This window comes from Euprymna scolopes, chromosome 46, assembly GCF_053919585.1.
Source record: "Euprymna scolopes isolate OS-2025 chromosome 46, ASM5391958v1, whole genome shotgun sequence".
NCBI lineage: Eukaryota > Metazoa > Mollusca > Cephalopoda > Sepiida > Sepiolidae > Euprymna > Euprymna scolopes.
In genome coordinates this window covers 174,952,165-174,968,843 of record NC_136527.1, presented here as the reverse complement: position 1 = coordinate 174,968,843, position 16,679 = coordinate 174,952,165, and the positions used below count along the sequence as shown (strand labels likewise).

Genomic DNA, 16,679 nt, shown 5'->3' with positions numbered 1-16,679 from the left:
GGACAAGAATTTATCTTGTCTGGTGGAGTATCCAGCTTCGTGCTATTACTTGGGGTAACATCACTTGGAGAAGGTGCACCATTCCTCGTAAAAGCTAATGTGGATAAGCCATAGTGAGGAGATCTTATTTTGGCAGCGAATACTATGTGATTTTGAATATTTGGCCAGGGTTTACTTCTATGGAAAAAGTATCCTCATGCCAGGTTGTTCTGACAAACCCCTGTACAGAGAGACCTTAGACACTCGAGGACAGTGTCTAGTAAGCATTCAAGTTCTCTCTTTCACCAATATGTTTTCATATGTTTAACTAAATTGATTTTGGGGGAAAATAATTTTTACATTGTTTACAAGAATATGGCTTTTCGTTTTTGTTTGTTTTTTTTTACTCTCACAACAAATTTTTTAGGTCCTGATATTTTTTATCTTTTCTCGTTCAGCTCTTTTGAGGCCAAAATCATTTGGGACGGTGACATCCTTTTGGGCTTGTTCCATATTACAATATCTGGTTTGATGGCCTTGTCCTTTATGTATCTGCCCGTCTGTATGGCTTTGTCATAGAACACGGTCACATTTCTGTTTGATGATATTGGTGGTGGTTCATGTACCCAGATGTTCGGCGATCTGTCAAGCTGCATCTCTCCACAGATCTTCAAATGTAGGTACTTACACACTTTGTTGTGATGGGCAGTGTAAAGGCTATCTTCCAATAAGATTGGGCATGCTGACATTAAATTGCTTGGGCTTTCAATAGCGGAGTGGCAAAACCTACACTGGCCATTTGTTTTTAGGCAAGCGATTTTTTAAATGCCGTTGTAAGTAAGCCCTAATGTTGCCCGGCTACGATGAGTCTTTCCTCATCAAATGGAAGTCTCCCACTCTTGAGCCATTGCAGTGAAGCATCTTTATCTATGTACTTCTGGTTGAGCTCCTCTAGGAATTTTCCTGCTCTCTTATTTTGTTTCCTCCTTCTTTTCTTACCTCTATCTCCATTTCGGTGTATTTTCTCTTTTTATCCTTGCAATCTGTGTCGCTGGTTAATCATGTACGTCGAGAGTGTTCTGCGGTATGAATCTTTCAAAGTTTTCAGCAAGCTTTGTGATTGAGGTTTGTTGAAAAAGGTTATCATAATGGCCTTTCACCATTTCCATTGTCATGTCCGTTGAACTTTTAATATATTGGCCCATGCTTACTATAGTGGCTTGATATTTATGATTGAATTCAGGCCTAAGCCCCCTTTTTTCGTGATAGGTATATCCTGTTCATGCATTGGTTTCGCTATGTTACCTTATGTAGGGATAGTCGTTTCCTGGTCTTTGTATCGAGCCTGTTTATGTTATATTGAGGTCAGTCTACAATGCCGAAACAATACGATATCACAGCTATTGCAAGCTGGTTTATAGCCGTAATTTTGTTTTTAAGGGTTAGTTCAGATTTGAGGATATTTTTCAAACGTACACTATATTCCTGTTCTGCCCTACGTCTAATCGTGTTCCACATTTATGTTTTTCTCAATGGCGAGGTATTTGTATGTGGAATCCACTTCAAAATCGTCAATGAGGCTGTCATTGATCTGTAGATGTTCAAATGTTGTCTTTTTCCCTTTTTTATTGTGCATTTAACACATTTGTCAAATCGCCAGTGTGTGTTTTCCTATGTCTAACTAAACTTAATTTATGAGAAAAAGAATGCTTACAAGAATATGGCTTTTCGCCACTGTGTGTTCTCATGTGTTTAATTAAATTTGATTTTTCAGAAAAAGAATGTTTACATAGTTCACAGGAATGTGGTTTTTCACCAGAATGTGTTCTCATATGTGTAACTAAACTTTGTATCGAGTATGTTTATGTTATATTGAGATCAGTCTATAATACCGAAATCGTATGCGATCATCTGGTTTATAGCTATAATTTTGTTTTGGGAGGTTAGTTCAGATTTGAGGATATTTTTTCAAACGTACACTATATTTCTGTTCTGCCCTACACCTAATATTATCGTGTTCCACATTTATGTTTTTCTCAATGGCGAGGTATTTGTGTGTGGAATCCACTCTAAAATCGTCAATGAGGCTGTCATTGATCTGTAGATGTTCAGGTGTTGTCTTTTTCCCTTTTCTATTGTGCATTAAACACATTCGACAAATCGTTTTTTGTATTTTACTTCAGTAAACTTTAAGAGATCAAGGGGCTCCCTCCTGGAGCAAACACTTGATTCCGTTATAATTTAAATTTATATCCGAGGGCTCTTTTAAGAATAGATACTGTTCCCTTTATGGCTGCTATCTGTATTTCATTACAGCTTGGTCTTCCAGGGATTGCTTCTAAGTATGTCTGAAGATTCTTTTTTATTAAGCAAGTTGCTTCTATCACAACCAGTCTAATGTTTATTTCTTTCAGAGACAATGATGTGGTTTTTAGATCATTTTTAGGTCCTGATATTTTGTTATTTAGGTCCTGATATATAATCGCCAGTGTGTGTTTTCATATGTCTAACTAAACTTGATTTTCGAGAAAAAGAGTGTTTACATTGTTTACAAGAATATGGCTTTTCGCCAGAATGTGTTCTCATATGTTTAACTAAATTTGATTTTTCAGAAAAAGAATGATTACATTGTTCACAAGAATATGGCTTTTCGCTTTTTTTTTCATTTTTCTTAAACTTTTTCTTCTAGGGGATGGGACATCCAACCAGATGTCTGACATTTACCCCTATTTTAGTGAGTCCAACCAAGAGATCTTTTCAGGATTCTAGCCGCCCCTTTCAGTGCAATCGTTTGTATTGCATTTGCACGTGGTTCACCGGGTATGCTTGCTATGTACTTTTTAAAGTAATTTTTCATAAGCCCAGTTGCTCCTATGATGACTGGTATAATTGAAACGTCTTTTTTCGCTAGTGTGTGTTCTCATATGTCTAACTAAATTTGATTTGTTAGAAAAAGAATGTTTACACTGTTTACAAGAATATGGCTTTTCGCCTGAGTGTGTTCTCATATGTATAACTAAACTTGATTTTTTAGAAAAAGAATGTTTACATTGTTCACAAGAATATGGCCTTTCGCCAGAGTGTGTTCTCATATGTGTAACTAAACTATATCTTTGAGAAAAAGAATGTTTACATTGTTCACAAGAATATGGCTTTTCGCCTGAGTGTGTTCTCATATGTATAACTAAACTTGATTTTTTAGAAAAAGAATGTTTACATTGTTCACAAGAATATGGCCTTTCGCCAGAGTGTGTTCTCATATGTGTAACTAAACTTGATTTTTGAGAAAAAGAATGTTTACATTGTTCACAAGAATATGGCTTTTCGCCAGAATGTGTTCTCATATGTGTATCCAAATTAGCTTTTGTAGAAAAAGAACGTTTACATTGTTCACAAGAATATGGCTTTTCGCCAGAATGTGTTCTCATATGTGTATCTAAATTTGCTTTTTGAGAAAAAGAAAGTTTACATTGTTCACAAGAATATGGTTTTTCTCCAGTGTGAGTTCTTATATGTATCGCAAGATGTGATTAATGTGAACATGAATATTGACATTGTTCACAAGAATATCGCTTTTCTCCTATGTGATTTCTTATATGTTTTGCTAGATATTGTTTCTTAGACCGTGAATATTGACTTTTTTCACGAAAATATGGCTGTTCACCAGTGTTAGTACTCATATGCATCGCTAGATTTGGTTTCTCAGTACGTGAATAATGATGCTGTTCCCAAGAATATGGCATTTTCCCAGTGTGAGTACTCATATTCATAGCTAGATTTGGTTCCTCAGAACCTGACTGTTGACATTGTTCCCGAGAATATTGATTTTCTCCGGTGTTAGTACTCATATGCGTAGCTAGATTTTGTTTAGCAGGACGTGGATATCGATATTTTTCACGAGAATATTGATTTCCCCTAGTGTAAGTACTCATATGCATCGCTAATTTAGGTTTCTCAGAACCTGAATATTGACATTGTTCACGAGAATATGGATTTTCTCCGGCGTGAGTACTCATATGCATAGCTGAATTCGGTTTCTCTGAACGTGAATATTGACATTGTTCATGAGAATATGGCATTTCTCCAGTGTGTGTACTCATTTGCATCGCTAGACTTGGTTTCTCAGTACGGGAATATTGATATTGTTCCCAAGAATATGGCATTTCCCCAGCGTGAGTACTCATATTCATAGCAAGATTTGGTTTCTCATAACGAGAATATTGATTTTCTCTAGCGTTAGTAATCGTATGCTTCGGTAGATTTAGTTTCTCGGTACGTGAATATTGATATTGTTCCAAAGAATATGGCATTTCCCCAGTGTGAGTACTCATATTCGTAGCTAGATTTGGTTCTTCAGAACCTGAATATTGAAATTGTTCACGAGAATATTGATTTTCTCTACTGTTAGTACTCGTATGCATCGGTAGATTTAGTTTCTCGGTACGTGAATATTGATATTGTTCCAAAGAATATGGCAATTCCCCAGTGTGATTACTCATATTCATAGCTAGATTTGGTTCCTCAGAACCTGAATATTGACAGTGTTCACGAGAATATGGATTTTCTCTAGTGTTAGTACTCATATGCATCGCTAGATTTGATTGCTCAATACGTGAATATTGACTTTGTTCCCAAGAATATGGTTTTTCTCCTGTGTGAGTACTCATATGCATTGCTAGATTTGGTTTCTCATAACGTGAATATTGACATAAGTCACGAGAATATGAATTTTCTCTAGTGTAAGTACTCATATACACCGGTAATTTTTGTTTCTCAGAACGTGGATATAGATATTGTTCACGAGAATATGGTATTTCTCCAGTGTGTGTTCTCATATGCATCGCTAGATTTGGTTTCTCAGTACGGGAATAATGATATTGTTCCCAAGAATATGGCATTTCCTCAGTGTGAGTATTCATATTCATAGCTGGATTTGGTTCCTCAGAACCTGAATATTGACAGTGTTCCCGAGAATATTGATTTTCTCTAGTGTTAATACTCATATGCATCACTAGATTTGGTTGCTCAGTACGTGAATATTGACATTGTTCACGAGAATATGGTATTTCACCAGTGTGAGTTCCCATATGCTTTACTGAATTTGATTTATCAGAACAAACAATTTCACATGAATCCGATTTTATCCGTAGCAAATATTAAAGAAAATATAGACATGCTCGGATTTAAAACAAGCGTTCAAGCAGGAACATCTGCAATGACAAAAATAAATTACATTAACTTTTATTATTTATTGCCAATATTATTTGTAATAATTTGTATTAAAATATTTTTTAAATCTCTATCGTTATGGAATTCTTTTTTAATTACATTTGCACCCTAAGCAAGGCACATTGCCACTGTGGTGTAGAGGGGGTACTATCAAGTGCAGCAGCTACTGGAGCACTATGTCGAGATTTGGGCAGCAAGATGTCGGTTCACGTTACACTTGAACTTCTGAATGTCAGTACAGTTGGGGAAGCAGGGACCTGGAATGGAATTCCAGAGTCTAGCGGTTCTGGGGAAGAAACTACTGTAGTAGAAAGATCTTCTATATCTAGGGATCTCTACTGTGTGGGGTGGGATTTTGCTGCCTGTCGGGTTTGTCGAGGGTGTCTACGTCGTGGGGGCACGTGGCTGTGTTACATGATAAGGGCTGTCCCCTTTTCATGTAAGTATAAAAATAGAGAGATTAGTTAAAATGAAAATAAAATGAGAGAAAGCAGAAATTCAACCCTGGAATAAGTTTTAAAGAACAATAAGTTTAAATGGAATGTCCAGTAAATTGTTATTTCTGATGAAATAAATATTAAACCATTCAATTGTTAGAAAGAATGTGGATAATAAAATATGGGTTAAATAAATTAGATATGTAGGTTGAATTCCTTTGTAAAAACATCAAAGAAAAAATAGGTTATTGGGAAATCATAATGTCGGAAAAACGGGCAAAGTCGCGCATGTTGAAACACGTGAATTTTGCTCACGTGGCCGGGATGCATGGATTTCTCAATATAGGAAGTGAGAGTTAGTTAGTTAGAGAGTCAGTGAGAAACTCAGAGAGAGTCTGGAGTTTGGAATTCGAACGTCTAGGAAGCGAGACGTCACTTTCAAACTTAAATGTGAAGCTTTGAATTCTTGATGAGGAAACCACGGCCGGTCGTGAAGAAATAAACCCATTATGTGTTTTGATAAAAACGTCGTCTTGTGTTTGTGATTCTTGCAAAAAGGTAAAGTGACAATTGTATTATATGTCTATATATCTGTGTTATAAAATGTCATTACATACACGTCTCGACATCTCATATCCGCAATGTGAATATAGATCATATCTACACTAAGACTGTCTCAACACTATCTCCTTCACTCTAAGAGCTTTCTTCTTCTACACGTCTAAGGAATAACATTTAAAATATAAGAATCGTAATAACATGAACAATCTCTCATAACATGAACAATCTCTCTAAGTCTCTTACAACAACATACATCTCTCTCTCTCTCTCTAAGATACAACAAACACTCTTTTAATAAGACTCTTACTTTAGTCATAACATGAATAACTATGTAACAGCTGCAGTTCGTAAGAGCAATCACCATTAAAATACTTGTAGAACATGCAGAGGGATGCAACGTTTCGTCGATGCGACAGAGGCTGAATCTTAGATGCCAGTTAAGGGCCTATCAGATTCACGACTCTTTTGAACCTTGTCTAGGAGCGAGAGCCAACTCTATAAGAAAAATTAGAGATTTCGCTTTTATATAATACAATCATAACTATGATTAATATCTTTTCTATTGATACAATCATAACTATGATGAATATCTTTTATATTGATACAATCATAACTATGATGAATATCTTTTATATTGATACAATCATAATCTTTATGAAAACTCACTTAAGTTGTTATAAAATTTCTTATTGTTTTTTGTTGCTTTTCATCATATCTAAGATCTGTTCAGTCTCTTGATTGCATGTACCCTCATTCTTGTAGAGGAGACTTCAATAATCATCAGCTGATGCTTTTCTTGTGATTATTATGGCATGTTTGCTTTTTTATTCTTACCCTCCTTATTCTGTCCCATAAACTAAACTGAGCAGCTTATCTTATATTCTCAGTACTGGCCAGGAGGCTGATTTTATATTGATACAATCATAATTTCGGTGTTTTTTTTCTGTTGTTTTTGTCAAAATTGGAATAGCTCTACTCCGCTGCCTTTTTTTTTTATTCTTTAATAAAGACAAGCTAAAAAGAGTAAGAGTAAAACCTGACAAAACATCCGGTTTGGAGTTTCTTCATTGTCTTATAGTCATTATGCAGTCGTTGATTACGACATGTTCAAAGGTGAATAATAATTTATATATTTCATCATTGTAAAAACAAGAATATATATATATATATATATATATATATATATATATATATATATATGTGCGTGTGCGTGTGTGTGTGTGTGTGTGTTGTACCGATTAATCGGAATCGGGAATCGGAAAAATCGGTAGTTTTCGGTGTATCGGAATCGGTATCGGAATCGGAAAAAATTGTGCCTGATTTCCGATTCCAAAACCGATTCTTTAATATTTTATTATGTTAATTTTTCATTGCTGTTACCGTTGATAAATATATATTTTATATTGATACAATAAATTAACATTTCTGATTGTTTTTGTTGCTTTTCATCATATCTAAGATCTGTTCGGTCTCTTGATTGAATGTAACCTCATTCTTGAACAGGAGACTTCAATAATCATCAGCTGTTGCTTTTCTTGTGACTATTCTGACATGTTTTTTTCTTAGCAGCTTATCTTCTCAGCAATGGCCATGAGGTTGCTTTTATAGTGATACAATCATAATTACGATGAATTTTCCTGATTTTCTTTTTAAAATTGGAAATATTTTAATATTCTAATAATATTCCTCAGCTATAAACGAATAGCTCCACTCTGCTGCTTTGTTGATTCTTTAATAAAGGCAAGGTTAAAATAGTAAATCCTGACAAAACATCCGGTTTGGAGTTTCCTCGTTGTCGGACATTATAGCCACAATACAATCGTTGATTACGATATGTTCAAAGGTGAATTATAATTTATATATTATATCTTTGCAAAAACAAGACAAAACATGGTTATGACACACACACACATTATATATATATATATGTAAGAGACAGGCAAAGAGAGAGAGAGAGAGAGAGAGAGAGAGAGAGAGAAATTGATATAAGATTGCCATTAAGAAGATAAATTTTGAATTAAAATATTTTTATTAGGCGAAACCAGTAATAGAAATAAAAAAAATTAAGATAGAAACGCAGGTACTTTCGATAAATTGGTAAATATTGAATCTAAAAAGTCATCTATGTTATATATATATTAATCATTAAAAAAATATTTAACATAGTTATGAACCACATATATATATATGTGTGTGTGTGTGTGTGTAACATATAATAAGTTTAAATAAAAATGAGTTTGCTATTAAAAGATAATTTATATATTCATCATTTAAAACCCAGATTAAACATAGTTATGAAGCATGTTATATAGGGGTTTCATTAAGTGAGTTTTAGAGATAAAGATCAGTCTTAGAAAGAGATGTGTTGTAAGAGTTCTTGTCTTATTAGAGAGAGGGATGTAAGAAGACTGAGAGAGAGATATGTTTAGAAGAGACTTAGGGATATATTGTTCATGTTAGGAGATTCCTATATATTAAAATGTTCATTCTTAGATGTGTTGAAGAAGAAAGAGAAGAAGCTCTTGGAGTAAAGACATAGTGTTCAGACAGTTCGGACATGATGATGTTGAGACGTGTATGTAAAGACATATAACACAAATATATAATACAATTCCACTTTACCTTTTTGTAAGAATCATAAGACACAAGACGAGCTTTACAAAAAACACTTGATGGTTTATTTTGTCACACGGCCGTGATTCCATCATCAAGAAATCAAAGTTTCACATTTTTTTCTTGAAGTGACGTCTCGCTCCTAGACGACTGAATCTCTCTGAGTTTTCTCACTGACTGACTAACTCTAACTAAAGTTTTTCTCTATCCCGAGAACTTTCTATTTTCCGTGACGTCATACACATGTTAAAACATGTGCCTTCTTTCACGTGTTTTGGACATACGTGTCCAAAAATTTTCCTATTTCTCAGTAACCTATTTTTCCAATATGTTAAAAACATTATCTTATAAGCTGCATTCTTTCAATTTAAAATTTCATAACAAACTTGATAGTTAACATTCTTTCCTTGAAATATTTATCTATATTCTAAACAAATGTTTGTTTTACATTTTTAAATTCTCACACGTAATCTATTTCTAAACTAGATTACGAGGTTCGAATTTCGCCTATGCTATTTCATTTTCATTTTAAACTAAATTCTCCATTTTTATACTTACATGAAAATGGGACAGCCCTTATCATGTAACACGCACACACACATGTATATGGAGAGAGAGAGAGAGAGAGAGAGAGAGAGAGAAAGAAAGAGAGAGAGAGAGAGAGGTGCAGACACACACAAAATATAATAAGTTTAAACTAAAATGAGATGGTCATTAAAAGATAATGTTAATATTATTCATTTAAAATTAGGCAAATACCAGCAATACAGAATTAAAATAAAGCAAAATTCAGATGGAAACGATAAATTATTAAAAACTGACCATCGCAAATGTACAAGAAAGATTAAAATTGAAAAAAAAAAACTTAAGAATAAAAAGAATTTTAATTAAATGATTAACATAACCAGCAGAGGATGAAGAATATTTTAATGAATATTTTATTAAAAAGAACCTTTTTAACTTCCGTTCATTCATAAGAAACAACAACTAAGCAAAAAATAATATTTGAATAGAATTTAGAATTTGAAGATGTAGTCTAGTATTTGAGAAATAAATTAAATAAATTGTTAAGAATTATAACAATAAATAACACTTTTAAAAAGTGTATTTGTCAACCATTACTTTGGTAAAATATGCAACCAATTTGACATAATAAAAAAAGAGTAAAACGAAACGAAATTTTAATTTCTATTCCATTTTTAAAACAACCCAAAAAGTAGATTGCTTTCGACAAGTTTTAACTTCTATTCTACTTGAAATTATTTTTGACTGGATCATTTTTTTTTTCGTAATTCTTGAAATTTAAATTTATTCTTACCCGACAAGTAAGTACGTAATTCTGTTTTCATCTGAAATGCGTTATTATAAAAGATCACTAATTTACACACGCACCAACATATAAATGGTAAATTAAAAATGTTCATTCACAATGGCTGGCATTTAGAAAATAATTTATTATTAAAGAAATTTTCATTTCGTAAATTTTATTTCACAATAAAATAATAAATCATTTTTATGCTTTTAAATTGGACTAAAAATAATTTTTAAAATTTAACATAATTTTTTGTGGCACTTGTATAGTTTAATCAAGACATTAAAAACTGAAAATATCGAAGAAACAAAAAGGCTATATTTTACGTATCCGTTTGGACAGAAGATCTCAAAAAAAACAAATTAAAAAAGTTCACTTAATTTGATAGCATAAGTTTTTTTGACAGCAATAAATCACGTTTTTATGACAGCGCGTAGAATTTTTTTGAACGCGCCACGGGGAGATAACTCAATTTAAAGCGACAACACTCTCTCCCCATCTTTACTGCTAGCGTTTCTTCTTACAAATTGTTTTTTCGCTGTAAAAAAAAAAAAAATTAAATAGAACAACAAAAATTAAGTAAAATAAAATTTACAAAAATAAAATAGAACAACAAAAAACAAAAAAATACTGGATGAAATTAAGTGAATTTCTTTTTCAGAGTACTTCATTCCATACCGGATACGTACATTTGAAACATTTTCGATATTTTCATTTTTTAATATCTTTATTAAACTGTACAAGTACCTTTCTTTTTTCAAAATTTTTAAATTATAAAATCTGTGTTTTTATAAACAGTATTGGGAAATATTAAAATATAAGGTACTTTTATTACATCTAAATCGAAATACAGACTTTAAAATAAAACTAATTGTATCTAAAGTTGAAATACAAACTTTCAAGTAAAACCAATGGGATTTACTTTATTGTCATACCACAGTAATGAACATATCCAAAAATTGCGAAAAACGATAAGGTAGAAAATAAATATTAATTAAATATGTTTCGAATACAATGAAGGAAAATTGAGTAAAACCAATGGTGTATACTTAATTACCATGTAAAACTTACGAACATATCCAAAAATTACGAAAAACGATAAAATTAAATATAAATGAAAATACGTTTCGAATGCAATTAACGGAAATTGAGATTTGGTAAATAAAAGAAACCGAAGAGTTCGAATCGTAACAAAGGAAGTTTTTTTTTTAATCTTAGGAATTTTAGCAGAACTTTATTCACTTCGAAATTTTGTTTTGGTACTTGTACAGTTTAATCAAGACATTAAAAAAATGAAAATATTGAAAAAATAATATTGTACGTAGCCGTTAGGGAACGAAGTTCCCCGAAAAAAAAAATTCACTAAATTTTATCAAGTATTTTTTTTTTTTTTTTTTACAGAGAAAAATCACATTTTAATGAGATCAATCTATCGTTGCCATTTGGCTGTTTACGGGAACGAGGAGGTGTGGGTGGCTTTAAACGAAAAATTGATAAAAAATGACAAAATAAAAAAGGATTAAAAAAGGGCAAAGAAATTTTGTAAAATAAGTGAAACAAAAAAGCTAAAATATATATTAAGTTGGAGGGGGGGTGTCGCTACCCGATCGATCTCATTAAAATTTGATTTTCCTTGGAAAAAAAAAATACTTGATCAAATTAAGTGATTTTTTTTTTCATGAAACCTTTATTCCATAACGAGTACGTACAATATATTTTTGTTAAAGTTTTAGTTTAGCGACACCTCGGCATTCACCTTTAATTTGTCGATTTTTATAAGTTTTCGAGTACGGTGAGCACGAATATCGCATTTATTATTTGCGTAAACACGCAGTTTTTTTTTTTTTTACATAGACATCACGTCATTATCACGGGCAAGAGGCCACTAGATAAGGGTTAAAGAGTGTACAGTAGAAATTGGACAATATAGTAATCATTAGCAATGGAAATTCGGTAACGGCTCAACGAGAACTTGTTTACGTTGGACGTAAACACAACCATATTGTAGTCAGCCGGAAAGCAGGAAAATTCTACAGGCGTGCAGTTCGAAGAAAGAAGCTTTGCTCATGGAATCTACGTTTAGGTTTAGGCACAGATAAAGAGTGGGGGAAATTATTGATAATTTTTTCAACTAGACGAGTGTTTCTTGTGAAAGTTTGGCGAGTGGAGGACCATAGACTAAAGCTCAGTCGAACACTTTCCATGAAAATAACGATACACCAGAGACAAACTCGCAACATCTCTTCTGTGAGATAGAGGTTGCAGGGAAGAGAAAAGGACATCTCCTACGAGGCTACGAAGTCTATCTTGAACTCTATCAAGGAAGGACAAGTCCTTTCTAGCAGCTATCCGTATTTGAAGACATTCAGTATCCAACGTAATCCTTATCATTTTTAATGGCGGTCATCTTGTTTTCCAATAACGATAAAAAGAAAAAAAAACGCCAAAAAAGGCATGTGACTGGAATGCCCTCTTCCCCACCACCGGTGTTGACGCAAAAAAAAAAAAAAAAAAAAAAAAAAGGTTTATTGGAGGAGGGACAGGACAAATTCCAAGAAATCTTGAGCGAAAGGAAAGAACGTAAAGACAAAACCACATATTAAAAACAATACTTAGAATAGTATTCATAAAAATGAATTAATTTTTTTTTTTTTTTTTTTTTTTTTTTTAGGGATATTCGATATTGCTGGCCACGAATCTGATGAGCAAATCCGTCATATATTACGGTTTGCATGGGATTAACCCTTTTAATTGATCTAAAAAAAAATTAAGTTTTCACGAGCGGTTTACAAAAGCATATCTGCGTTTGTATTACTGTACACATAGATTCGAAAAAGTTGTCAAAAAACAAATATACAGGGTGGGCCAAAATAAGGGTCCTATCTTTAAATTTGAATAACTTACACAAAATAAAAGTTAAACTCACCAAACTTTATGTGTGTGTAGACTGACCCTCCCGAGATTTTTTTGAAATAAACAAAACAAATTTTGGCCGAAAAACACTTCTTAAAACTTACATGAATTTATGAATTTTTAAAAATAGGACCCTTATTTTGGTCCACCCTGTATAACAAATAAATATTATCAAAGGCAAGATAAGTTACTTTTCTACCAAACTGGATATATTTTTTGTGTTTTTACTCAATGTAACATGTTTATTCAGCTCGAAACCCATACAGTGTTTACCGATGTAGTGGAAAATTCAATATGGCGCCTCACTCCCTCTTTAACACAGTAAGTTTTAGAAAAGGTGTTATAAATAAAACAACAAGAAAAAATACTATTTAAAAAACACAGGATATATGTCAACCTATGTCACGGTAACATATATTGAGCGAGTTTTTAACAGTATTTCATCCAGTTTTTTATTTATAACACCCTTTCCCAAACTTACCGTGTTAAAGAGTGAGTCAGACGCCATCTTGAATTTTCAAATACATTGGTGAACACTGTATGGTTTTCGAGCTGAATAAACATATTACATTGAATAAAAACACGAAAATTATATCCAATTTGGTAGAAAATAACTTATCTTTCCTTTGATAACATTTATTTGTTATATATTTGTTTTTTGACAACTTTTTCGAATCTATGTGTACAGTAATACAAACCCGCATATCTTATGTTTTTCGTTCTTTTTTGGGGGCCACAGCACTCCCGCTCTCATCCCTCCACCGCCTCCCCCAAATGTAAAGACTGAAATTCTTTGAAATGTTGAATAATATTCTACTCGATAAATGTCGGTGCGTGACTTATGAAAAAACGGTTAATTAAAGTGTAGAAGCACCTTTTAACCTAAAGTTCTATAATGGAATACCCCCCCTAAAAGAACGAAAAACATAACCGCTCGTGAAACTTACTGACAGCAATATTTTTAATTTTAAATGAGGCGAAAACTTTTATTTTATGAAAAATATTTCTTGTCAAATTTGGATAACTATTTGTTTGTGCAAAAAATGAATGCGATATTCGTTCTCAATGTACCCGAAAACCTTTAAAAGTCGACAAATTAAAGATGAATGCCGAGGGGTCGGTAAACTAAAAAAAATACCATTTTTTTTTCATTTTGTTAATGTCTTGATTAAACTGTACAAGTACCTTAGTTTTTTGTAAATTAATTTTCTACATCTTCGTTTTTTTTTCGTAATTTTTGGACATTACTGCGACATGATAAAACCGGGGGCAATTTTTCATCATAGATTTTGGTTAAATAAATTTTTAAATTTTATATTATAAAAAGTCTACTTTTTATGTTTATAAAAGTTTGTTTAAAAGTTCAAAGAAAATTTGTAATGCAAGTGAAAAAAAACCCATCTCATTGACTTAAAACATTGCCTAGGACGAATTTTTCGCATACACCGCCATGTTCCTAGTATCTCAGAACAACGGGGATGCGAAAGTAAAAAAAAGCCAATGTTATTAAATCTATCTTTTCATAAACAGGTTTTTTTTTTCCGAATTAACAAAACTCATAATACACTTTATTTATTTACTAGTAAAAGTATCCGCCGTTGACTGGGTTCCAAAACAGCCTACAGAAAATTGACTCTGATTTATGAAAGTACTAATGTACAATGTATTGTAATACAAACTCAATTTTCTTTAACATTAAAAATTCATAGTAATGCCATATCTATATCTATCTATCTATCTATCTATCTTCTATCTATATCTATATCTTCTATCTATCTATCTTCTATCTATATCTATCTATATATCTATCTATCTATATCTATATATATCTATATGTATATCTATATCTATCTATCTATATCTATATCTATCTATCTATCTTCTATATATCTATAAAAACAGAGATGTGTGTGCCACAGACGATTTCTGATTGGTTAATCCAATAATCACATCTCCTAAAAAAGTATAGTTCTTACGCTCTTAACTTTACCATAAAATATTTTGGTCTTATTTATTGTCCATCTTGGAAGGGTTTAATTTTTTTCTAACTTGCCATTTACAAATTACAAAAATACGAAACTTACAGACATCACAATCCAACTTCCGACTCAACGTCCGCCATTCACACAACAGCAAAGATTATTAGTACTACTACTACTACAAACAATACAGCACGAAAACACGCGCACACACGCACACACACTCACGTCCACTACCGTCCTTGGCTACGTCACGTTGTTATGGCAACACGATAAATGCACAGTAAATTTGATTTTCTTCATTTCTACGCAACTATTACGCAAATATAAATCATATAGAATATCTGTATGAATATAATTACACGTAATAGTTAAATAAAGATGATCATCGTATAAGAGAACCGAGAAAAAAAACTAATAGGGAATTTGTATAAAGTTGTATTTTCTTTTTAAATAAATAGAAAAAAGGGGTGTTGATAAGACTATCGATACTTATACAGTTTAGTGACGACATTAAAAAAATGGAAATATTGAAAAAAAATTTATTGTACGTAACTGTTATAGACTGCAGTTCTCCGAATTTCACTTCATTTGATCAAGTAGTTTTGTTCTTACAGCGAAAAACAATTATTTATCACGACGACGTCAAAGTGGCCATTTTGGAAATGTACCTAGCAGAATACCTCCATTTTAGGCCAAATTTCGCAATCTAGCCTTTTTTTCTCGCCATATTGAGATGCGCACAATACATCTAATATTTTTTTACGCTTTTTTTTTTAAATCTGCAATTTTTTTGCGTTTTTTTTTTAAATAAGAATACTATTGAATATGCAAAGAAATTGAAGAATGCAAAGAATTGAAGAATTTTTATACGAGATTATTTTCGAAACATGCTCAGTTGGACACGCATAACTTCGAAACTTCGTTTATTTACTTCTGTTACAAATTAAAAAAAAAAAACACCCCAAAAATGGCATCTGTCTTCGCAAAAAAAAAAATAAATCTAATTCTGGTGGGGGGAAAAAGGGCTAGATTGGCCTAAAATGGAGGTATTCTGCTATGTACGGCAGTTACCTGCCCTTGGGGAATTCCTGGGCCTGCAATAACATTTCCAAAATGGCCACGTTGACGTAGCCGTGATAAATCATCGTTTTTCGCTGTAAGAACAAAACTACTTGATCAAATGAAGTGAATTTTTTTTTCGGAGAACTTCAGTCTATAACAGTTACGTACAATAAAAAATTTTTTTTCAATATTTCCATTTTTTAATGTCGTCACTAAACTGTATAAGTACCAGACTATCAATACACACAAAAAAAATATAGATTTATTTTTGGGTAAAGTTCCCCCGGGTTTTCCTTTCACTTCAGTAAATAATGGTCTTTTGTTATATATATGGCGTACTATTATCCTTATATATATGATGTTTATGTTTATATATATATGTATAAGTGATAGTGTCTGTGTGTGTCTGTGCGTCTGTGTGCATTTCCCTACGCTAAAACTCTGTCAATTTTAAGCCTACAGATTCGAAATTTGATATACAGGGTACTGAGATTTGGGAAAATCGATGTGATAGGTTTTCGACAGAAATTTGGCGATTAAGTGGTCAATATTCAACAATTAGACCTTTGAGAACTCTAACAAACTCCTCCT

General features: G+C 32.4%; 1 protein-coding gene across 1 annotated transcript; it reads right to left on the bottom strand.

Moving 5' to 3' along the window:
- Positions 1–2,353: 2,353 nt before the first annotated feature.
- LOC145270285 (uncharacterized) lies at positions 2,354–3,506 on the bottom strand (the record flags this gene model as incomplete). The annotated part of the gene is made up of 1 exon (XM_080125929.1): positions 2,354–3,506. A coding segment is annotated over one exon (687 nt), but the record flags the coding sequence as incomplete, so codon positions are not given.
- Between the last annotated feature and the right edge of the window lie 13,173 nt (positions 3,507–16,679).